At 36.7% G+C, this 26707-nt stretch overlaps 1 protein-coding gene across 8 annotated transcripts in view; it reads right to left on the minus strand.

Annotated features, from left to right (window-relative positions):
• The window catches only part of DCDC1 (doublecortin domain containing 1), a 477553-nt gene that overhangs the window by 391008 nt on the left and 59838 nt on the right, over positions 1 to 26707 (minus strand). For 6 of the 8 annotated variants that reach the window (XM_070767612.1, XM_070767611.1, XM_070767613.1 and 3 more), the window contains 2 exons: positions 20548 to 20753; positions 2474 to 2567 (listed from right to left, as the gene is read on the minus strand). The exons of 1 other annotated variant lie outside the window; for it this stretch is intronic. In XM_070767612.1, coding sequence (XP_070623713.1) covers positions 2474 to 2567; positions 20548 to 20753 — 300 coding nt within the window. The remainder of the gene's footprint in view (positions 1 to 2473; positions 2568 to 20547; positions 20754 to 26707) is intronic. One more of the 8 variants, XM_070767615.1, reaches the window with a different exon arrangement.

A 26707-nucleotide genomic window follows, 5' to 3' on the forward strand; every position in this document is an offset into this window, starting at 1 on the left:
TTGTACATCTGTTACTTTTCACTCTTGATGCCCATTACACTCCTAATTTGTGCTTAAAATAAAATATAATTTCTATGATATTAATATTAAATATCATTAAGTGACTTTTTCTGATCTGATACTGAGCAAGCAATCAAAAGAAAGTCATACATAAAATCAGAATGTTGGCGTTTATTTAAAGAAAAAGAGAGCTTTATATAACACTTGACCCTTCCCAAGTTAAAAGTTCAGAAAACTATCAGACATAAAAGTTTTTAGGGACCTCAATCACTTGATGCACAAAATCATACTAACAAACAAAGAAAAAAGAAATGCAAAAACCTAATGTTAAGTGACTAGGGTGCTGCAGACTGGAAGTTCCTCCAACAGGATTAGCTTCTTTAAGTATTTTAAGTCCAGTGAACTTGTTACGCTTCCACATGTTAGTAGTTGCATAGGCTAATTTCAGCTGGCATAAGCTTTTATAAGTATGCAAAACCATGGGGCAAGGCATGCATTAAAATGTGATAATAACACACTTCTGGGACACATGAAGCATGAGGCACGAATCTGAACGCCCCTGGCAGCCATGAAGTCTCACCCCTTGGAGTCAGAACTTTTCTGTTTTGATAAGTAATTCTGTTTTACCACATTTGGGATGGGGAAAAAAAAATCAACTATCTAAATTTAAACTTTTATCTTAACCAGGGTTTCTTAGAGTTTCAACTCCAGCAATTTACTCAAATACAATTTTTTAATTCCAGGTGAGCTGGAAATTACTCAAAGCAAGACAGGATCTTAAGAAAAAGTGTTCTTTATTTTCTTAATGAAAATTGAAGAGCAATTATGTAGTATTGTTTATCCTAGAAAATTTAACCAATGTGATGAGGTAGGGGCCAAAAATGTAAGAAGGAAGAGATCAACTTTAATAATGTTACTCTCCCAATTCCCCTGGAAAAAAAAAACATAAGGAGGAATTTCTTGTGTTACTTATGTCTTAGAGGTAAATAGCTAATGCTTCTAGATAGTAATGGGTAAGTGTCTACAAGTGCCTTGAAATCCTTAGAAGAAAACTCCTAATAAAATGAAAAATAATTCTTATACCTAACATGAATGTTAAAAAATAACCAAGAAAAATAGATTTAATTTCTAATACACACTCATATATAAATATATGACACTTAGCAAAAAAATTTAAGAGTTATAAATAAGTATCAAACTATCACAGTGATCACTCAATAGGATTCATTAAGGATGATAAAGCTAGGAAAGTTTGCTTTTATACAATAAAAGCAAGGATAATGGAAACAAATGGGAGTCTCCAGTGTAGCTATATCCTAAAATCACATCTTTCTGGATCTAGCCTTGCAGTTAAGTATGCCACTTACGATTTTGGCCATCTTCAGATATGTGAACTCAAGGTTTAAATGAAGTGATAGAACTGTAAAGTAGCATATTGAATAGTGTAACTGTGGCACTATTAAAGGAATACTAACTACTATTAAAGAAATAAAAAGTACAATTTTTAAACAGTAAAAGTAAAACAGTAAAGTAATAATTGTTGCTGCTGCTGCTGCTAAGTCTCTTCAGTCGTGTCTGACTCTGTTACTGACAGTAATTTAATGATAGTACAAATTTGGAATCAAGTATTTTTGCTTTCAAAGAATGGCAAATCAGAGCCTTTAAAAATATAGAGGAAGATCTCTTATTTTGACAAACACAAACAATAAAATTGTTTTAAAGCATTTCATGACTTTTGAAAAACCTCTAGAAGTTAGCCAAAACATTAAAAAAAAAAATCTCTGAGCATACAGTAACACAATTCATCTTTCTCTATTGAAAGCTATATATCATAGAAGTTGCTAAATATGAAAGTATATCAATTACTTTTGTCTATTAAGTATGGCTTGCTAAGGTTAAAATACCCATTATTTTTTTTTTTAAATCTAAGCTTGTGCTCTGCTTAGATGAATGTTCATGACCCCTGAAAATTCATATGTTGAAATCTAATCCCCAATGTGATTGTATTTGAAAAGGATTAGGTCAAGGAGGTGGAGCCCTCATGAATGAATTAATGTCCTTATATAAAGCACCTCAGAAAGCATCGTTGTCCCTTCTACTATCTAAGGACAAAGTGAGAAGACAGCTGTCTATCAATCAGAAAAGGCCCCTTAACAGATACAGAATCTACCAATGTCTTGATCTTGGGCTTACTAATCTCCATACCTGTGAGAAATAAATGTTTATTTAAACCAGTTAGTCTATGGAATTTTAAACAGTACCCAAATGGACTAAAACATGCTGAAATAAAAGCTTCTCTAAACTTTAATAATCTTTCATGATTTCCCTTTCTATAAAAATGACATATTTATTCGTGTTATAATTAAGCTGGGTTTTACGTCTGTTTTCCTTTTAAAAGTACAAAGTAAAAACAAAATTATGTAAATGTCTTTTGAGATAGTATCACATAGTTTACAAACTCTTTGCCACTTACCTTTTGAAATCTCTTTGATTTTTCTGCCATATAAATCATAAAAATATCTGGCTGGTGAATTTAGATTCATTCTCATTGTGCAAATATCTAAAACCTACACAGAAAAAAAATACCTTAAAAATAATTTATCACAGTTAGCTCTAACAGAATTGAAAACACATTTAAAGTTCTTTCTCTACTATATGGCTATTTAAAATTATAAAATAAAATTAGATGATTTATCAAATGTTTCTAATATATGAAATAGAAAAAGACAGTTAAAATTGCTAATTCCAATTGTACTTTAACCACACAAATATTAATAAAAAAGAGAAAGATGTAAGAAATATTAAAAATAATCACATATTTTTTCATAAATGGAAAAACTGTGGGAGACCTCTGTATTTTTCCTGCTCTTTTCTATTAACATATTTTTCATTTATTTTACAATGGGAGGATATTATATTTTAGATTAGGTTTTAAGGTACTTTCTTTAGCTTTTAAATTCTTTCCAAGTGTCCTAAAATAAATTATAGGTTAAAGTGTCTGCCTGAAATGCGAGAGACCTGGGTTGAAGAAGGAAGTGGCAACCCACTCCAGTATTCTTGCTGGAGAATCCCATGGACGGAGGAGCCTGGTAGGCTACAGGCCACGGGGTTGCAAAGAGTCGGACAAGACTGAGTGACTTCACTTTCACTTTCAAAATAAATTATAAATATTATCTGATCACAGTTCACTTTGATAACTTACACTGTTTGGGTACTAAAAATGGAATTAATAAACTACATTTCAAGGTTTTCCATGAATCTGAGTTTGAAGAACTTCACTTTTTTAAAAAAATTTATTGGAGGATAGTTGCTTTACAATGTTTTTAGTTTCTGTTGCACAGCGAAGTGAATCAGCTGTATGTATACATGTATCTCCTCTTTTTGGGATTTCCTTCCTATTTAGGTCACCACACAGCAGAGTTCCCTATGCTATACAGTAACATTCTCATTAGTTATGAAGAACTTCACTTTTGATGGTTTCTAATACACTAAAGTCCTTCTCTCTTTAATTTCTCAATGTGTTCTTGATATAGAAATAGCCCTTATAAAGGTGTAACAATCACCTTTCCAACACCAGGGAAGACTTAAACATGCATCAGTTGGAAAGAAAGCTCTACTCACAAGACAAGAAAAATTAAATTAACAGAAGGGAGTTGGGAGGTCTCAGGAACCTGAGGGCAGGCATTATGAGTCTTCAGGAAGTGACTCCCAAAACATGAAACTTACCACAATCATTTAAAAGTCCATAACACATTCCAAATCCAAACCAAATGTACTTATCTCTTCCAACCTTACTATTCATAGCTATGATATATTGCTTTTACATTACCAAGAACTGCTGAAGGACAATGTTCACTGTATGATTATATACCTTAAAATTTTTTCTAGTTACTGATAACGCTCTGCCTCCATTTCTGCCCACTTTTATCCTTATTTTAAAACTAGAGCTTGTAATACTAATCCAAGCTCAACCAACTCACTTTCTTTGTGACAACAGACATATTGAAACAGCTTAACATATTCAGTTCAGTCTCTCAGTCGTGTCTGACTCTTTGTGACCCCATGAACTGCAGCAGGCCAGGCCTCCATGTCCATCATCAACTCCTGGAGTTTACCCAAACTCATGTCCATTGAGTCAGTGATGCCATTTCAACCATCTCATCCTCTGTCGGTCCCTTCTCCCCTTGCCCTCAATCCTTCCCAGCATCGGGGTCTTTTCAAATGAATCAGTTCTTCATATCAGGTGGCCAAAATATTGGGAGTTTCAGCTTCAACATCAGTCCTTCCAACAAACACCCAGGACTGATCTCCTTTAGGATGGACTGGTTGGATCTCCTTGCAGTCCAAGGAACTCTTAAGAGTCTTCTCCAACACCACAGTTCAAAAGCATCAATTCTTCAGTGCTCAGCTTTCTTTACAGTCCAACTCTCACATCCATACATGACCACTGGAAAAACCATAGCCTTGACTAGATGGACCTTTGTTGGCAAAGTAATGTCTCTGCTTTTTAATATGCTGTCTAGGTTGGTCACAACTTTCCTTCCAAGGAGTAAGCGTCTTTTAATTTCATGGCTGCAGTCACCATCTGCAGTGATTTTGGAGCCCAAAAAAATAAAGTCTGACACTGTTTCCACTGTTTCCCCATCTATTTCCCATGAAATGATGGGACCGGATGCCATGATCTTAGTTTTCTGAATGTTGAGCTTTAAGCCAACTTTTTCACTCTCCTCTTTCACCTTCATCAAGAGGCTCTTTAGTTCTTCACTTTCTGCCATAAGGGTGGTGTCATCTGCATATCTGAGGTTATTGATATTTCACCCGGCAACCTTGATTCCAGCTTGTGCTTCTTCCAGCCCAGCGTTTCTCATGATGTACTCTGCACATAAGCTAAATAAGCAGGGTGACAATATACAGCCTAGACGTACTCCTTTTCCTATTTGGAACCAGTCTGTTGTTCCATGTCCAGTTCTAACTGCTGCTTCCTGACCTGCATACACATTTCTCAAGAGGCAGGTCAGGTGGTGTGGTATTCCCATCTCTTGAAGAATTTTCCACAGTTTGTTGTGATCCACATAGTCAAAGGCTTTGGCATAGTCAATAAAGCAGAAATAGATGTTTTTCAGGAACTCTCTTGCTTTTTTGATGATCCAGCGGATGTTGGCAATTTGATCTCTGGTTCCTCTGCCTTTTCTAAAACCAGCTTAATGTGTATATAGAGGCAAAACTGTACTTCTCTTTCAGTCTGGAGAACAACTTTCAAACACCATGACTGATTTGGCTTATCATCCGAGTTGCTGTATCTAGTAATGTGTTGCACTTAAAAGGCAAATAATATTTAACCAATGAATTTAATTTGACAAACTAACCTTAACTGGATATATCAGAAATTCTCAGCCTTTATCTTAGCCTTAAACATGACCAATAATGTTGCCCCATGCCACGTACTCCCAAGGGTATTTACATGATTCTGTGTGTTTCTTATATCCTAGCTGCAATCCAGAGCTTCAGGCAGTTTTTCAAAAACTATATATTGTTGCTGTCTCTCTCAAAACCAAGAAGAATGTTCATGATTAAAGATACAGTGATAGGAATAATCTTGAACCTTCTAATTTATGAGGGAAACAGTCACAACATCAGTGCTTTACCTAGTTGGATAACAAGGTACTTGCAATGTACTCACTTGCAGTGAGTGACTGTAAGCATTGTCATGTAGAGCAAATCCATTAACCTCAGTGTCGCTACTTGAAGTGTGTCAGTGGAGAACCAAGGCCGTGTGTCCTCATCAGTCAAACGCAAGGCTCCCTAACTTAGAATGGCCCCTACCTCTCTCTAGTCCACTTGCCCATACCTGGGACTGGTCCTTGCTACCCAAACAAATAAGGTAACAAGTGTGGCAATTCCAAACCTCACTCTTCCTGCCTTTCTTCCTAATCTCTTGGGTCAATTTCTTTAGTGACTACTACACACAAGTTAACCTAGGACTCCCATCCAATGGACTGAAACCTTTTTTAAAGATGCTCAGAAAGCAATATTCAAAAATGCAAGAAAGAAAGCATCAGAAAAGAAACCGCACTTTCTTCTGGAACTTGAGACAGAAAGGAGTGGAACATATAAACACTGGCATGGGATCGATCTACTTTTAGCAACTAACACAGTCTGACTAGAAGAATTCTTCTTTTCATCACTTTCTCCCATATGACTCTGTGCTCAAATATTATCCTTTTGCAATTACCACCACTACCTGCCTCATTGACAAAAATACTCAAAGGAGGTAATTCAGAATGCATTCTTCCATAGCCAGTCACCTTGAAAATTACTAAGAACCTATGTAAAAGTGACTCAGTCATGTCTGACTCTTTGCAACCCCATTGGAGCCACCAGGCTCCTCTGTCCATGGAATTCTCCAGGCAAGAATATTGGAGTGGGTTGCCATTCCCTTCTCCAGGGAATCTTCTTGATTCAGGGATCTCCTGCACTGAGATGGATTCTTTACCATCTGAGCCACCAGGGAAGCTCCTATAGCTGGTCTCATAAACCCTAAAATGATGCAACTCCCTCCTTAGGATACTCATGTTCTTTCTCATGAACTCATGTTCATCTTTCCATTTGTTATGTTTAGTTCTCAATTTATTAAAATTTCAAATCTATTATTTAAAAGTGCAATGAAGCCGTTTTGTACAAACCATATTCCCCAGTTACTAGTGGAGCTTCAAATATCTAAATATCCTCTAAAGTTTTATCATAATTTACCAATTAAGCTAAGCAAAATATGAACTATTTAAAGATAATCCCCTTTACTTCAACTAAAATAATGATGATTTTAAAATATTGCTGCCTTTGAGTTTTTAAAAAATTAGCCAAGTAAAATTACATGGCTTTTTAACTCAGAGATTCTTCTCCTTTCATTGCTAAAACATCAGTAATAATGTTTGTGCAAGCCAAGTTTTAAGAGTTAAATGAGTTTTTAAATTGGCATTCAAAAATCAGATATATTAGAAATTAATAATGCATCAGCAAAACTGCCACTCTCTTACTTTCAAGATGAAAGATCTTTGCAGTGTTTAAGCATTGCCAACCTTCAGTAATCATTTCCTCATAGCAAATTAAAAGTGGTGTAAATTAGTATCAATATAAATTTCTGTCAAAAGTCCTAAAAGGAAGCCCCTATTTGTAAGGTCATTCTTGTAATTTAAAATATTTAACAGTGTTAGCTTGCTGTAATCTTAAGGTTAATTAAAATACCATTTCCACTAATCTGTAGCAGTTAAGCTTGTTAAAATATTACTTTTTTGATAATTTCTTATAGCTTAGGCTATAGAGAACTCTTCTGATACTAAAATCTAAAAACCACTACACTGTAAAACTAAACTCCTCTTGACAAGCACATGAGAAGAGATCTTCCACAAACTGTTTTTAGTTGAGTCCATCTGCTTATAGTCTGGGGAGTCACCTCCATGTCCAAGCATATCTGGTGCAGTCTGCAGCTGTTGGAATGGCCACCATAGAGGTGGTATGGTTTCATAGTCTAAAGTCTCTGAGTTTGGTTTAGTACTACCCAAAAGTGAGAGAGTGTGCTTAGCTCAACATAACCCTGGGCCACGGAGCTGAGTCTACACACCATCAGATCCAACACTATTAACTTCCTCAAAGATGAAGAATCTTAATAGCTTTTTATGAGTCACTGCCCAGAAATGTAACCCCAGATTCAGCCCTCTACACACACCTCCTTCACAAGATCCTCCAGAGCAGGGGTCAGCACCCTACACACACCACGGGCCGATTCTGGCCACAATCTGTTTCTGTATGGCTTGTAGGCTGAGAAGACTCTGCATGCTTTTAATTGTTAAAAAATAATCAAAAGAAGAATAACATTTTGTCACACTTTAATAATATATCATAGTATATGAAATTCATATTTCACTGCCCATAAATAAAGTTTTCCTGGAAAACAGCCATGGTGTTCATTTATAGATTTTCTATGGCTGGTTGCACACTAAGTGTCAGAGCTGAGTGGTTGTAACAAAGACTTTATGGTATAGAAAATGAAGAATATTTGCCATCAGACCCTTTACAGAAAAAGTATTCCTACTCTCAGTCTATTGCATTATCATTCACTTAAGGTTCTATCTATTCCTCTTTATACAGTATCCTCAACTCCTTCATCCATTTCTAAGACCTTTGCTTTGCACACTCTGAAAACTCTCCCCATGATAAACAAAAGTGATTAGACCATCAACCTCCTTTAAAAGAAAACAAGCTTTCCTCTGAGTTCTCTCAGTTTCTCAGAGTTCTCTCAAAAGCTAGGATTTTAGTCCCTTACTTCACACAACCTCAAATTTGTGAAGTGGTGTTACTTACAATGTTATTTCTTGGTTAATTTCTCCCAACCTTCTTACTGAACAAACAAAACAAACAAATCACATAGATTTACAATGACTACCACATTGACAAACCCAAAGGACATTTTCTTCATGCTCATTTATTTCAATCTTTGAATAGCATTTGAGTTAACTTCCTCTTTCTTTAAATCCCTTTATTCCCTGAATTCTGAAATATGATAATCCACTAATTCTTTTCCTGCCTTTTTTTCTCATTACAGGTTCATCCTCCTCTACTCATTAATTGGAGTTTTTGAAGGTAGTCCTAGCCTTCTTCCTGCTTCACACTAAATTCTCTCTTATGGCAATCTAATCAATGCTCCAATGTTTCATTTTCTATTTATACACTGACAACTTCCAAATTGGTATGCCTACTCCTGAAATTCTCTGAGCTTCAGACCAAATAATTACCTGTTCATTATCTCACTCAAACAGATCAAAGATCCCTCAAAGTCAACATGTCCAAGACTGAATCCCATCTCTTCTGCTTCAAGCCTAGTCTTCTTCTAGGCATAGGAAAAGATACCTCCTTCTATCTGGTTATGCAAACCAGAAACTGCAAAATCATCCTTGATACCTTTAACATCTCACTTCCCTTCAGACCATGTATCCAAGCTATTATCAGGGCCTGTTGATTTATCTTCTAAAAATCTTAACCATTTCCATTCCCATTCCTGACGTCCAGGCTATTATCATCTGTCACTAGGACTCTGGCAATACTTAGCAAATAGTTTCCCTGCATCTCCCTGGCCCACCCAATCTGTCCTCCACTGAACACCAAAGTAATCTCTCCAAAAATAAATCCAGTACCCTTTCTTCCACTCCTAACTAAAACATTTATATGACTTCTTACAGTTCTTTGGAGGAAAAAGGCAAAAATCTGTAACGTTTTTTACAGGCTACTCTCTCCCTCATAAGTTAAAACTTTAATTCATGGGATCTATCCTGCTCACCCTGCCATGGAATCTTTTCATATGCTGTGCTCTCTGCTTATCTCTTCTCAGAAGACCTCCCTGTCACCTATTTCATATTAAATAATTTGATCATTTTATAAACACTTTTTCCATCACTAGACTGGTGGCTCAGACGGTAAAGTATCTACCTGAAATTCAGGAGACCCGGGTTTGATCCCTGGGTCAGGAAGATCCCCTGGAGAAGGAAATGGCAACCCACTCCAGTACTCTTGCCTAGAAAATCCCATGGATGGAGGAGCCTGGTAGGCTACGGTCCATAGGGTCGCAAAGAGTCTGACACAACTGAGCAACTTTACTTTGAGGACAAGATCACGGTTTTTCACATCCTCAAATCCAGATGCTTGGCAGATTTATTCATAAAAATATCACAAATTAATGAATTAGTGAAAGCTAATATATGCCTAATTTAAAATCATTTCATCTTAAATTTACATTGTTATTAAAAGTCTGATAAAAGTAGCAAATAAAATTTCTGATCAATGCTATAAAATTATGCTGTAACTAAAGTATGTGTAATTCCAGAAAAACTATTTCAAATAAAACTAATTTTTTTTAGTATCAGAGCACTGAACCTGTACTCTCCTTAGAAAATAAATTAGAAAACCTCTTTACATTTGAAGTAATACTTTGAGTTGCCTACCCAATGTTCATTCTCCACCTCATCCTTGCTGTCCTGATTTTGAATAAGGGTTCACTCTTTCTCCTTTTGACTCGAGGAAGGCTATAATTATTTTGACTGGTATAAGTCAATTCTGGTGATCCCATGCTCCCTATCAGTGAATGATCTGGGGATGCCACTGCTGCTGCTGCAAAGTCACTTCAGTCGTGTCTGACTCTGTGCAACCCCACAGACGGCAGCCCACCAGGCTCTGCCATCCCTGGGATTCTCCAGGCAAGACACTGGAGTGGGTTGCCATTGCCTTCTCCAGATCTGGGGATAGATATAATCTATTTCTAGCCAATGTGACACAAGAAGGGGCTTCTGGGAAACATTTCTTCACTCATAGTGAAGAGATGATCCTTTTCTGCCTCTGGACAAATTGATACCAGTCTGTGCAGTGGCCATCCTGTTAACAATATATGAAAGAAAACAAAATCCAGAAAACTATAGAGAACATAACTGGAATCCTGTCCTACTATGCATGAAGACTCCCTACCTCTGGATTTTTTGCTTCTTTTTTGCTTAAATCTGTTTGAGTATCTTCTACTATTTGCAGCTAAAGTCATCCTGCTGCTGCTGCTGCTAAGTCGCTTCAGTCGTGTCCGACTCTGTGCGACCCCAGAGACGGCAGCCCACCAGGCTCCCCCATCCCTGGGATTCTCCAGGCAAGAACACTGGAGTGGGTTGCCATTTCCTTCTCCAATGCATGAAAGTGAAAAGTGAAAGGGAAGTCGCTCAGTCGTGTCCGACTCTTAGCGACCCCATGGACTACAGCCTACCAGGCTCCTCCATCCATGGGATTTTCCAGGCAAGAGTACTGGAGTGGGGTGCCATTGCCTTCTCCTAACCAATAGAAAAAAAAATTGACTCAATCTCCTCAAATGAGAAACATTGTTTCTGTCAACTCAGTGAGTATTATTAGCATGGCAAACAGATTGCAACAGTAATCACTATATAAACATAAGAAGCAAACTATTTAAGAGCCCAAAGAAGAATTTAAGAAGAAATTTAGCAAGCTGTGAAAATGAACAGATAACTATGAAATTAATTCACTAATTTACTAAAAATATTTCACCTCTGGAAATTAATTCTACTTGCTCAGTAGAAGAGAACTACAATTTATCATAAATATTTTGAGAAAAGGAATCAGTTATTATACTTTGGTTTGCTAACTGAAAAACTGTCAAATACATTACAAGTTTTCAATGAATTAACACATAATAAAATGTACTTGATAAGACTTTCTATTTAACACAAACATTTTGCAATAACTTATAATAAATATTATAACCATTTTTTTAATCTGAAGATGCCAGGAAATTGACTGAATTTGCACCTGTTATTTACTTTTTGTTCTTACTAAGTATTAATAGCTAAAAGTGGTTGCATCATTTGGCATTCTCATCAGTCATCTGTGAGATTTCCAGTTATTTCAGATTTTCATCAACTCAGTATTGTCAGTCTTTTAATTTTACTGATTCTAACCAGCTGGATAGAAAAGACAGAGAAACCAGAGATCAAATTGCCAATATCCGTTGAATCATCAAAAAACTAAGAGACTTCCAGAAAAACATCTACTTTTGCTTTACTGACTACGCCAAAGCCTTTGACTGTGTGGATCACAACAAACTGTGGAAAATTCTTCAAGAGATGGGAATACCAGACCACCTGACCTGCCTCTTGAAAAATCTGTATGCAGGTCAAGAAGCAACAGTTATAACTGGACATGGAACAACAGACAGGTTCCAAATCAGGAAACTATGTCAAGGCTGTATATTGTCACCCTGCTTATTTAGCTTATATGCAGAGTACATCATGAGAAATGCTGGACTGGAAGAAGCACAAGCTGGAATCAAGATTGCCGGGAGAAATATCAATAACCTCAGATATGCAAATGACACCACCTTTATGGAAGAAAGCAAAGAAGGACTAAAAAGCCTCTTGATGAAGGTGAAAGAGAAGAATGAAAAAGCTGGCTTAAAGCTCAACATTCAGAAAACAAAGATCATGGCATCCAGTCCCATCACTTCACGGAAAATAGATGGGGAAACAGTGGAAACAGTGACAGATTTTATTTTGGGGGACTCCAAAATCACTGCAGATGGTGACTGAAGCCATGAAACTGAAAGATGACTGCTCCTTGGAAGAAAAGTTATGACCAACTTAGACAGCATATTAAAAAGCAGAGACATCACTTTGCTAACAAAAGTCCATCTAGTCAAAGCTATGGTTTTTCCAATAGTTGTGTATAGATGTGAGAGTTGAACCATAAAGAAAGGTGAACACTGAAGAATTGATGGTTTTGAACTGTGGTGTTGGAGAAGACTCTCGAGAGTCCCTTGAACTGCAAGGAGATCCAACCTGTCCATCCTAAAGGAAATCAGTCTTCAATATTCATTGGAAGGACTGATGTGAAGAACTGACTCATTTAAAAAGACCCTGATGCTGGCAAAGCTTGAAGGCGGAGGAGAATGGTATGACAGAGGATGACATGGTTGGATGGCATCACCAACTCAATGGATATGAGTTTGAGTAAGTTCCAGGAGTTGGTGATGTACAGTGAAGCCTGGCATGCTGTAGTCCATAGAGTCGCAAAGAGTTGGACACTACTGAGCAACTGAACTGACTGATTCTAACCTGTGTGCAGTGGTAAGTCATTGTGGATTTAATTAGCATTTCTTTGATGATTAGTAACATTGAGCATCTTTTCATGTGCTATAGTTTATTTCTAGGTATCTTAGTAGTGTTCAAATCTTTTGATCGTTTCTATTGAGCTGTTTGCCTTCTTACTATTAGCAGAGATTTATACACACACACACACATATACACGCTGAGTGCACATTGTTTGTCAGATATGTGTTTTCTGAATATTTTTTCTCCAGTCTGTGGCTAGATTTTTCATTTCTGTTGTTGTTTTTAGAAGGGCAGAAGGTTTAAAATTTTGGGTAAAGTAGATTTAATAAGTTTTGTTTCATTTTGTTTTAGTTCAGAATTTTTAGCCTAGCTAAAAAAATCTTTGCCTACCTCAAGGCTGTTAAAAAAAAAAAAGTCTCTTCTGGGAATTTTTTCAGTTTTACTCTTTGATGAAGTATGGATTGGAGTAATTTCTTATCATACAAATATCTAATTTTCAGCAATATTTGTCAAAAAAAGACTGTCTTTTTCTCACTGATTTATCAAGATTAATTTGCTATTGTATGTGTGGGTCAATTTCTGAAATTTCCATTTTCTTTCATTGCACTTTATATGTATCCCAATGCCAACAGTATTCTGTCTTGATTATTTTAGCTTTATAATAAATGTTGGAATAAATGTTGAAATGAGGTAGTGCAAGACATCTTAATTTGACCTTCCAATTCTTCTGCATTTCCTAAGCTTTTATTGATCTTTTTGGATCCACAATTAACTTTTCTGGTCTCTTCATGAACCCCCTACAAGTTCAATAAACTTCCTTCCCTCCGACTGATCAAAATAAGAATGTCGCCCTAGCCTGCACATACTGCCACAGCTGTTTCCTTTTTACATCTCCGTTAGCTCTTTCCCTGGTATATGCTTGTGCCAGGTCTTGTGGAGTTACTCTGTCCATGAGTAACTTAGTGTTTAGCCAAGGTACAAGCGGGGCCCTAGGCAAATCTGGGAACTTTTCTCTAAATATGTCCTTCATCTGTGGCATTTCATGATACTACAGCCATTTCAGCCTCCCCGAACTTTGATGTCTTGTGGAGACCACTGTGCTTTTCTTGGATTCTCTCTCCCTAGACCGAGTCCAAAAGTTGCCTCTAGGTATAAAGATAAGGTAAATTGTATACACTTCAGTTTTCCTGTTCTCTCCAGCATGGTAGTCTGGTGCTTCCAGTTGTCTAATGTCTAAACATAGCTGTCTTGTATTTTTTGTGCAGTTTTCAGTTATTTAAAATGGGATGGCTAGTCTAGTACTAGATTATCTGTTATGACTGTAAACAGATGTCTCAAATTTTGTTAATGGTTATGTTAACTCATTTTCCTAGGCAGCACTAGTGGTAAAGAACCCAATTGCCAATGCAGGAGACATAAGAGACACGGGCTTGATCCCTGGGTCAGAAAGATCCCCTGGAGGAGAGCATGGCAACCTACTCCAGTATTTTTGCCTGAAGAATCCCATGCACAGAGGAGCTTGGCAGGCTACGGTCCACTGGGTCACAAAGAGTCGGACATGACTGAAGCAAATTAGCACACGTAGCGCACAGCTCATTTTTAGGTGAGAACCCATAGGAATTGAAATGTGACCAAAGTATATTTGTGGCAGTTTCACATAACAAAAAAAAATAATGTTCTTCAAGTCCGAAAATGGATTCTAGTCCTAGCCTATTCCAGTTAATCCACTTTGGTTATGGCAGTTAACTTACCTAAGTCACCATTTTCTAAGTTAGCAATTTTTCTAATAGTCCAGTAGTTAGATTATTAGATAAAATTGCATTATTTCATAAAATTCTGGAATTATAATGTCCAGAAATTAAGCTTCAACAAGGATACCTTAATGGTAACGTATATATGAAAAACTAATTTAATTAATGCTTCAATTTAACCATTATTGTTATATGTTCTTAGCAATTTAAATGTATCAAGATAAAAAAAAGGAAGTATAAAAGTCAGTACAATTTTAATAAAAAACAAAAATAAATTTATCTTTTCAGATTTAATATCATGTTTATGTTTTAACTGTTTAGGGGAGTTAAAGCATAAAGACTGTTCTTAATGACCATCTGTAATATAAATAAATCTTTAGACTGAAAGTTATCATTTGTTTTTATTTTAGCCAAGGAAATCCACCTCCCTCCTTATGATTTCATGCAAAAAAAAATTCTGGCTGCCAAATAATCACTTATTATGTTCTGAGATATTTTAATTATATAACCCTAAAATTCACACTACATAAATAGAAGACAACTGGCAATCCATGGCCTCTTGAGAATAAACTGTATTATCAATTTCTATATTTTTAAAAATTCTGCTTATATTTTTTAATCTGATATTAAACCCTGGTATGGATAATAGACTAATTTTTAAAGCAATAATAGTATCAATGGGCTTTTGCTCATATATCATAAAAAATTCTGTAAAGAACTTCCAACATAAATAATTATGCATGACCTCTCCTGTCGGAATCCATGTTGAACATCCTTAATCAAATTTTGTTACTCCAGGTGCTAGCTTTTGAATCTCTTAAAATGTTCTCTAAATTCTTTAATTCACACTGTGTGGAAAATCTCTGTTATAGCTACTGATTTGTATGTGAACATTCCACAGTCATGCTGTGGAATTTTGTATGTTGTATTTTTCTTTTAACTAAATTGGGCTTTTCCTATTTTTCTTTTAATTGAAGTATACTTGGTTTACAATATTGTATCAGTTTCAGGTATATATAAAAATGATTCAGTTATATATATCTTTTCAGATTATTTTCCATTAGAGGTTATTATAAGATATTATAATATGTGCTATATAGTAAATCCTTGCTGTTTATCTGTTTTATGAATATTTGTTTGTATCTGCTAATCCCCTACTCCTAATTTATCCCTCCCAACCTCCCTTTCCACTTTGGTAATCATAGTTTCTTTTCTACGTCTGTGAACCTGTTTCTGTTTGTATACAGATTTATTTGTATTATTTTTTAGATTCCACATATGAGTGATACCATATGTAATAAAATTTATCTTCCTCTGATTTCACTTATTATGATATTATCTAGGTTCATCTGCTGCTGCTAAGTCACTTTAGTCGTGTCCGACTCTCTGTGACCCCATAGACGGCAGCCCACCAGGCTCCCCTGTCCCTGGGATTCTCCAGGCAAGAACACTGGAGTGGGTTGCCATTTCCTTCTCCAGTGCATGAAAGTGAAAAGTGAAAGTGAAGGCGCTCAGTCATGTCTGACTCTTCATGACCCCATGGACTGCAGCCTACCAGGCTCCTCCGTCCATGGGATTTTCCAGGCAAGAGTACTGGAGTGGGGTGCCATTGCCTTCTCCTATGTCACTGCAAATGGCAATATTTCATTCTTATCATGGCAGAGTAATATTCCCTTGTGTAAATATATCACATCTTCTTAAGCCCAGTCTGGTGATGGGCACTCGAGTTGTTTTTTCATATCTTGACTATTGTAAGTAGTGCTGTTAGGTATGCTGAGGTGCGTGTATTTTTTCAAATTAAGAATTTTTGTCTTTTCTGGATATATGTCCAGGAATGGAATTGTTAGATAATATGGTAGCTCTATTTTTAGTTTGTAAACAAACATCCATACTGTTTTCCATAATGTTTGCATCAATTTATACTTGAAATGGACCTCTCCTTTTAAAAAATATTTTATTTATTTAATTATTTGGCTGTACCAAATCTTAGTTGCAGCATGCAAGATCATTCGAGGTGGTACTTAAACTCTTAGTTGTAGCACGTGGGATCTAGTTCCTGACCAGGGACCGAACCCACACCCTCTGCATTGAGAGTGAGCATTGGTAGCCACTGGATCAACAGGGAAGTCCCAAGCATCTTTCTTAAACTTCTTAATGTTTTTTTTTTGTTGCTGTTTATTGAGCTATTTTTCAAACTAACAAATGGTAAATATCATAGAAGCCTAACTTTTCCTCTGACTTAAAGGCATTTGATAAAGTCTATTATTTATTTATATCCTGACTGTCGTATGTGAGTAATTCCCTCAATACTTCCGTGATCTTTCAGTAGTAACAGGGAAAAATCACTGCAATGAAATATGTTTACATACAAGTATTAAGGGAAAATTTACTTTTTTCTAAGTCAGACTTACTATACATATACTACTCCCATCTTGCTAACTTGTTGACATTTTCCTTTTCATGATTTCTGAACTCCTTGTACTAATTCTCATGGCAACCAGTGACTCAATTTCCCATAAACTGTTTCCTGTCACACAGCTTATCTTTCTCTTGTACCACATGAGAAATGGAAATACAGAACAAACAGAAGACTGTGAAAATTTCCATCAATTTGTAAGTTTGAGGTTTTATAACACCAGAGAACAAGAGTTCTTAAATTTTAGTGGGACTAGGCAACATCTGGAGACATTTGTTGAAATTCAGATTCCCAAGCTCAAGAGATTCTTGATAGGCTTGGAGTGGGGCCCAGAAGTCTGAATTTTTAACATACAGACCAGATGATTCTGATTCAGAAAGTCACTAGCATTATGTGCACAATAGAGTAAAGGAAGATAGAGGGGGACTAGGAGAGAGGCACCCAAGAAAGGAGAGAGAAAAAGATAATCTCCAGGTTGATGGTGAAGGGACTAGGGTGGTTATAGGGAATAATCAGGTCAAACTGGAGAGTGAGAGAACATGGCTTTTTTTACATTCTTTCATTGATTTCATTATCTTTTTCATCCTTTCCACCACTGTAATCTCATGCCATGGAACACAGAAAACTAGAAAAAAACAAATAAATAAAATATAATTATTAACTGCTGAGAAAAAGATAAAGATGTCTCATAAAGGAGATGCTATCCAGGTGGCTCAGTAGTAAAGAATCCACTTGCTAATGCAGGAGAGGCAGGAGACATGGATTCAATCCCTGGGTCAGGAAGATCCCCTGGAGGGGGAAACGGCAACCCACTCCGGTATTCTTGCTGGGACAATCCCATGGACAGAGGAGCCTGGTGGGCTATAGTCCATAGGGTTTTAAAGAGTTAGACATGACTGAGCACACGTCCTGGATAATACAATAATTTGCACAGCTTAATACCACTTCTATGACAAAGATTCCAGGAGGTAACTGAGGGAAAATAAAACTTATCTACCACAATGCTAACCTCAAAAAGCTATATATCTAAAGCAGTTTTCATTTTCCATTTACTTTGCACTCGTGCCCACAAATTTTTCCTAATATCTTTTCCAACACGTGGATAATGTTTAGCCAATGCCCATAGTAGTGGGTGCTGTGTGATTACTAAAATCATACGAAGTAATTCTAAAACCACATGATTCCAATTTCAAGGGGATGGACCATCATTCTGATATTCTAGATTATAGAGAAGAATGATATCACTTTTGCCCTCATTGAAACTTCTTAATTAGCTAATCTTTTAACCTTCATTTTGATTATGTATCTATTACTGAAATACAGTTATTTCTCCTTGACTCCATTCTGAGTATCAGAGAGGACTTTTAAGCTCCAACTATCTTATTTTATCACCCATCTTATATAACTCCCTCATTTCATTGCAGTAACCTTCACCATATTAGAGTCCTTTACTTTTTAATTCAGTTTTATATTATTAGTCCCTGATATTCCTAATATTTTATCATAAAAGAGAAAATAATTTACATATTTCCTATGACTATACCACCTTTTTAGTCCTACTGCTGATCTGGTATTAATTGATAAATGGGCATTGCCCTATGATTATCAACAAAGCTTTCAAAATTTAAATTTTAGTCAAAAAATAATTAGCTAGCCTTATTTTCCCTCCAAAAAGTTCTATCAACACCAACACCAGTATTTAACTGCCTTCTCTCTTTTACCGCATTCTTAAAAGTAATATTGAGACAAATGTTTACAAATACATTTATTACTGAATCATGTTCTGACTTTTATAAAAATTGTGAAAGTTCTCTAAATTTTACAAACTGAAGAAAAAAATAAGTGAAAGAATTCTTTGAACACCCAGTTTTAAATAAATTGACCTCTCACGTCAAAAAGCAAAACAGCAGTGACATTTTTGTTTTATACTCAACCTTTCATCTAAGAACATGTAATCTGTAAGAGTGACTATTACCCCAATTTTACCACTGAGGCATAGAATTACAGAGATTGAACTGAACTGAACTCAAGAGGTTATCTAATCTAGCTTCCATCTCCAGGAACAACTACATTTGAACAATCCAAGAGATGTCCGCATTCTCTATTTTTCAAAATCTCCAGGGAAGATGTTACAACTTGCCTTAGCAATTTGCTCTGGTGTGTAATATCCCTTATTTCACTTATAATCCAAAATCTGCAGATAAGAAGGAAATAAAATCCAGTTTCCCAGCTCCTTAGTAAATATTCTTACCCAGATGTAGTTATAAAACAACTACAAAAATAAGTAGATGAAGAAATAGATACTTCAATAATAAAAATTTCAAATATCTAGTCAACTATTCACCTGTTTTAAGCAATATTCATTTTGAAAATATTCTGGTATAACAAAATGATTTATAGCTATCTTCATTTCACAATAAATGTTTCCCATTAATAAGAAAAATAAATTCTATTAGATGTGTATTTATGAGTCCTAAAGAGAAGAATGGGCTTCCCTGGCAGCTCAGCTGGTAAAGAATCCGCCTCCAGTGCAGAAGACCCCGGTTCAACTCCTGGGCCAGGAAGATCCCCTGGAGAAGGGATAGGCCACCTACTCTAGTATTCTTGGACTTCCCTGGTGGCTCAGACGGTAAAGAATCCCCCTCCAGTGTGGGAGACACAGGTTTGATTCCTGGAGAATCCTGCAGACAGAGAAGTCTGGCAGGGGCTACAGTCCGTTGGGGTCACAAAGAGTCAGAGACCAAAGAGCGACTCAGCACAAGCACAAAGAGAATAGCAAGATAAGAATTTAATGGGAACTTTCTGGGTGCCAGGCATTGTACTCCACACATAATACCACACTGAACGCTAACATCAATTTTATCAGATAGGTGTATTACTATCACTAGTTTTCAGATAAAGAAATTGAGACTCAAAGTAAGTTATAAAAGGTCTTATAGATAGTGAATGACAAAGCTAGGATTAAAACCTAACTAGTTTGGTTATGTTTCACTGTCTCTCTAATCCATATTTAATAAATTTTCATTGTTTTTATTATTATTTTCAAGCTACTTTAAGATTCACTGAAAAATCCTTATCTGAATGAAAAGACTCCCCCCCCCCACCCCCACCAAAATTCCCATTAGTTTCTCTGTATTTTTAAATATCAAAGACCTGGGAAGTACAAGCACCTTCTTAAAAAAATGCATTTATATGACAATACTTTAAAATTTGTTTCTTAAAGTTTGCTGAATTGTTACATGATTTTTCTTAGTCCTATCCAGATTTACTTTTTAAAATGCATATGGATACTTTTAAACTGAATCCTTGCTATTTCAGATGTCATTGATTACTTTGAAGAGCAGAGGGGCTTCTAGGTTTTAACTACTCTTCTAAATGAAAAGGAGCAGGTTTGAGCTTTGAAGCTAGTTAAATTGACTTCACCCTAAATACCCTGTAAAGTATTATAACCAACTGGAATGTCTCCTCAAGTGTAAACATAACTTTTACCTAAGGAAATGGCCAAGTATGTTGGCCAAATTATTTCCTGAGATGCTGTTGCTTTATTTAAGTAAATTATGTTGTAAGTGCAATAAACATACTTCTAGCCAGCTGAATTCTTGCATTCTATATAATGACTCCTTAATATTCCAGTTTATTTGCTGACAGTGATATACGGAAGGAAAAAACACATTTCAAGAGCCATAAAAACTCTGAAATTTAATTTTTACTTCAATATTTAATACAAGATTACCTTTTTCATTGTTTCCTTTCCCACTGTAATCTCATGCCCATCCTGCCCCGTGCCATTCTTAAAGAGCAGAATTCGGGCTGAGGTCTTCTCAATAAGTTTCTGCATTCTAATAGAAAGAACAGGCTTGGTTTTCCATCTTTTGACATCAGTAGGAAGCATCAGCCCATTCATTGTCCAAGTTACTTTCTTCATTAACAACAGATGGTCTAGAAGAGATTTTTTTTTAAGTCAAGTCAATATTTGGCTTCGAAATTAAAAATGGACACATCATGCTTCCCCTCCCCCCATTACCTATATTGTATACACCCGCCAGTCTCCATTTAGATGCTGGTTTCCTAAAATGCTACCACCAGCTTCCCACTAACCGTGACATAAGCTGTAGCAAGCTGTCTGCTCTGATAGCCTGCATAAATCATCATTTCTGAAGGGAACAGATGCTCAGGGTATGAAAGAGTAATACCACAATTTAGTCCTAATTAAAATTCACCTTAGCATGCCTCTATCACTGATCACGTGCACTGAGCTGAAAGCGTCCATTGAAAGGGTCTAAGATCCTTTGCTTACTATTAAACAACATGGCTCCTGAATTTTTGTGTTCTTTAAGGGTGGGAAAACACTTTTTTCCTCTTCAATATGATTATTAACCATGTTGCTTTAAAGAAGATGACCTCCAAATAGTAGCCTTATACATAATTCTTCTCTTGTGACTAGAATGAAGGTGCCTTCTAGGACATCTTTGGTAAGAGATTGAAACTATTTCACTAAAAATGAAACCCAGTTTTTCATTAACAATTTACTTTGACCCATACATTTTCAAAGATGTGTGCATGAATATAAGTTTCAAAACTCCCACTAATATTAATGGGAGTGCAACTAAATTACTATGTATGACTTTGAAAATGTAAGGGTAAGAATAGAAGTGCAGTATATTGCAATACTAAGTTGCTGTCAGCATTCCTCTCTTTTCAAGAGGTTTCATTTCACAAATAAATAATTTGCACCTGAGCTGTTTATTTGTGCATTCAATTTATTTTAGATTATATTTTCTGTTCACATAAATTACAAAAATATGATGATTCCTCCCTCATCTGCTTATCTGTCCTAATAAGAGAAACAAAATTTTATTTGCATATAACTGAAAGTAGCTGCATTTATTTATTTGCCCAAATTTCCAAATAACTCTTTGCTATTAGCATTTACCTTGAAAGAAGCCTGACCTTTTGAACTTAGAAATGGGACTTTATATACAATCTGATAGTACTGATATGAAACATGAGCCAGTGGTTGTAAACAATTTTCAGGTCCCAGAATGGCTATATTAAATGTTCAAACAACTTTCTCTCTCCCTCTCTCTCCCCACCAACATATACAGACTCACACATACATACATGTACACACACATACAGTGAGCAGAAATAAAAGCAAAACTTAGACAATAAATTAAAACTAGGAGATTATAAATATGATTAAGATTTAAAGAAGAGAAAAAACTTCACAGAAATTAATGACATATTTTATCACTTTGTAATCTTAAATCGGAGAAGAAAATGGCAACCCACTCCAGTATTCTTGCCTGGAGAATCCCAAGGACAGAGGACTGTAGCCTGGTGGGCTATAGTCCATGGATGGCAAAGACTTGGACATGACTTAGCAACTAAATAATCTTAAATAGATAGGAATTAGAATTAGAAAAATAAATAGAAGTTAATGAGACCATATATGCCTGAAAGAATTGAAAACAGGTGGTCAAATAACTGTATGTATGCACATGTATGTTCATAGCAGCACCATTCACAATAGTTACAGATATAAACCAAATCCCTACTGATGGATAAATGGAAAAATAAATTGTGGTATATATATATGTGTGTGTGTATATATATATATTTTTTATATGAAGGAATGTGATTCAGCAATAAAAATAATAAAGTACTGATACATACTACAATGTAGATGATCCACAAAATATTAGGCTAAGTCAAAGAGCATAATCAACATCACTAATTACAAAGAAACGCAAATCAAAATGAGGCATCACCCCACAACAGTCAGAATGGCCATCATTAAAAAGTCTACAGATAATTAATGCTGGAGAGGGTGTGCAAAAAAGGGAAGCCTCCTATACTATTGGTGAGAATGTAAATTGATACAGTAACTAGGGAGAACAGTATGGAGGTTCCTTAGAAAACTTAAAATAGAACTACTCTATGACACAGCCATCCCACTCCTCATCATATACGCAGAGAAAACCATAATTCAGAGACACATGCACCCCAATGTTTACTGCAGCACTATATACAATAGCCAGGGCATGGAAACAACCTAAATGTCCATCAAGGGAGGAAGGGATGAAGAAGTACTATGTATATACAAGGGAACACTTTTGTTGCTGTTGTTTAGTTGCTAAGTCGTATCCAACTCTGCGCCCATGAACTGCAGCATGTGAGGCTTTCCTTTTCTTCACTATCTCCCATGATTTGCTCAAACTCTATCCATTGCTGCTGCTGCTGCTGCTGCTGCTGCTAAGTCACTTCAGTTGTGTCTGACTCTGTGAGACCCCATAGATGGCAGCCCACCAGGCTCCCCTGTCCCTGGGATTCTCCAGGCAAGAACACTGGAGTGGGTTGCCATTTCCTTCTCCAATGCATGAAAGTGAAAAGTGAGAGTGAAGTCGCTCAGTCATGTACAACTCTTAGTGACCCCACGGAGGCTCCTCCCTCCATGGGATTTTCCAGGCAAGAGTACTGGAGTGGGGTGCCATTGGCTTCTATCCATTGAGTTGGTGATAACTATCTAACCATCTCATTCTCTGCCACCCTCTTCTCCTGTCCTCGGGGTCTTTTCTACTGAGTCGCCTCTTTGCTTCAGGTGGCCAAAGTATTGGAGTTTCGGCTTCAGCATCGATCCTTCCAATGAATACTAAGGGTTGATTTCCTTGTAAGACTGACCAGTTTGATCTCCCTGCAGTCCAAGGGACTCTCAAAAGTATTCTCCAGCACCACAATTCAAAAGCATCAATTCTTCAGCACTTAGCCTTCTTTATGGTCCAACTCTCACATCTGTACATGACTACTGGAAAAACCATAGTTTTGACAATATGGACCTTTGTTGGCAAAGTCAAGTCTCTGCTTAGTAATATGCTAACTAGGTTTGTCATAGCTTTCCTTCCAAGGAGCAAACATCTTTTAATTTCATGGCTGCAATCACCATCTGCACTGATTTTGGAGCCCAAGAAAATAAAATCTGTAACTGCTTGAACTTTTTCAACTTCTATTTGCCATGAAGTGATGGGACCAGATGCCATGATCTTCGTTTTTTTGAATGTTGAGCTTTAAGTCAGCTTTTTCACTTTGCTCTTTCACTTTCATCAGAAGACTGTTTAGTTTCTCTTCACTTTCTGACTTTAGAGCGGTATCTGCATATTTGAGGCTGTTGATATTTCTCCAGGCAACTTTGATTCCAGCTTGTGATTCATCCCAGTCCAGCATTTTGAATACTGTGCCCTGCATACAAGTTAAATAAGCAAAGTGACCAAATACAGCCTTGACATACTCCTTTCCCAAACTGGAACCAGTCTCTTGTTCCACGTCTGGTTCTAACTGTTGTTTCTTGACCCACATACTAGTTTCTCAGGAAATAGGTAAGGTGGTCTGGTATTTCCATCTCTTTAAGAATTTTCCAGTTTGTTGTGATCCACATAGTCAAAGGCTTTAGTATAGTCAGTGAAGCAAAAGTAGATGTTTTTCTGAAATTCTCTAGCATTTTCTGTGATCCAAGGAATGATGGTAATTTGATCTCTGGTTCCTCTGCCTTTTCTAAGTCCAGTTTTGACCTCTGGAGGTTCTCAATTCATGTATTGTTGAAGCCTAGCTTGAAGGATTTTGAGCATTACCTTGCAAGCATGTGAACTGAGAGCAACTGTACAGTAGTTTGAACTCACATTGCCCTTCTTTGGGATTGGGATGAAAACTGACCTTTTCAGTCCTGTGGCTACTGCTAAGTTTTCCAAATTTGCTGATGTATTGAGTGCAGCACTTCAATAGCATCATCTTTTAGGATTTGAAATAGCTCAGCTGGAATTCCATCACCTCCACTAGCTTTGTTCATAGTAATGTTTCCTAAGGCCCACTTGGCTTCACACTTCAAGATGCTGGCTCTAGGTGAGTGACAATCCATCATTGTTATTTAGGTCATTAAGATATATTTTTATACAGTCCTTCTTTGTATTCTTGCCACCTCTTCTTAATCTCTTTTGCTTCTGTTAGGTCCTTACCATTTCTGTCCTTTATCATGCCCATCCTCACATGAAATATTCCCTTGATATCTCCAATTTTCTTGAAGTGATATCTAGTCTTTCCCATTCTATTGTTTTCCTCTATTTCTTTGCATCATTCACTTAAAAGGTCTTCTTATCTCTTCTTGTTATTCTCTTGCATTCATTTGGGTATATCTTTCCCTTTCTCCTTTGCCTTTTGCTTCCCTTCTTTTTTCAGCTATTTGTAAAGCCTTCTCAGATAACCACTTTGCCTTCTTGCATTTCATTTTTTGGGGGATGATTTTGGTCACCACCTCCTTTACCATGTTATGAACCTCTGTCCATAGTTCTTCAGGCACTCTGTTTACCAAATCTAATCCCTTGAATCTCAGCCATAAAAAATGAAATTGTGCCATTAGCAGAAATGTGGATGGACCTAGAGACTGTCACCCAAAGTTAAGTAAGTCAAAAAGAGAAAAACAAATGTAGTATATTAACACATATATGTGAAATATAGAAAAATGGTACAGATGAACTTATTTGCAAAGCATAAATAGACACATAGATGTAGAGAACCTATGGATATAAAAGGGGGAAGGAGAAGTGGAATGGAGTAGGAAATTGGGATTGACATTTATACAATACTATGTATAAAATAGGTAACTGATGAGAACCGACTGTACAGCACAGGGAACCCTACTCAGTGCTCTGTGGTGATCTAAATGGGAAGGAGCATCAAAAAAGAGGGGATATGTGTACACGGATAGCTGATTCACTTTGCTGTAAGGCAGAAACTAACCCAGCATTGTAAAGCAACTATACTCCAATAAAATCTTTTTAATTAAAGAAAAAGAAATGATAGTCAAAAATAAATAAATAAATGAAAAAAGGATATATACTGTATAATTCCATTTATAAGAACTATCCAGAATAGGTAACTCCACAGAAACAGAATTGAAACAGATGTGTGCCAGGGGCTAGAAGAGGAGATAGTAGGGAGAAACAAATGGATAAGGGGAATATTTTGAATGACGGGAATGCTTTGGAATAGATAGTGTGGTTGCACAACACTGAAAATGTACTAAATGCCACTGATTGTTCACTTTAAATGATTAATTTTATGTTATGTGAATTTCATCAAACAAAGAAAGAAAGGAGAAGGAAAATGAGAAAGAGGGGAGGCAGAGGAGGAGGAAGGAGACTACTAATGGTGAGTATCTCTCTGAAAATAAAAAGCATCTCTCACTGGGAAAAAAATAAAATAAATTCCTGTACTTTGATAGGAGTGTATCCACAATGTGGAGACCCTCCAGATGTTTAAAGGGTATAAACCTTTAAACCAGGTTTGAATCTCAGCTCTGTTACTTAGGAGCCCAAGATGAGTTACACCTCCTTGCGTCTCTGATTTCTCATCTACAAAGTATGCAGTGGGCTCCACTCCACCACCTGATGAGGATTAATTATCTTACAAGGAAAAGTACCGAACACACTGAAATCACTCCATAAATGTTGGCTTCTCCTCCTGCATCCCTGAAATCCCATGCTTATTATGCAGCTCAATGGCATCCCACTCCAGTACTCTTGCCTGGAAAATTCCATGGACAGAGGAGCCTGGTGGGCTGCAGTCCATGGGGTCACGAAGAGTCAGACATGACTGAGCGACTTCACTTTCACTTTTCACTTTCATGCATTGGAGAAGGAAATGGCAACCCACTCCAGTGTTCTTGCCTGGAAAATCCCAGGGATGGGGGAGCCCGGTGGGCTGCCGTCTCTGGGGTCGCACAGAATCGGACACAACTGAAGCGACTTAGCAGCAGCGGACTATATTGAGCCATCAGAGTCCAACCAGGAAAACAGAATCCACTCAGAGTACTTGAGAAGAGGGACAGACTGCGGGGAATTGGT

The sequence above is a fragment of the Bos indicus genome, chromosome 15 (genome assembly GCF_029378745.1).
Source record: "Bos indicus isolate NIAB-ARS_2022 breed Sahiwal x Tharparkar chromosome 15, NIAB-ARS_B.indTharparkar_mat_pri_1.0, whole genome shotgun sequence".
Lineage (NCBI taxonomy): Eukaryota > Metazoa > Chordata > Mammalia > Artiodactyla > Bovidae > Bos > Bos indicus.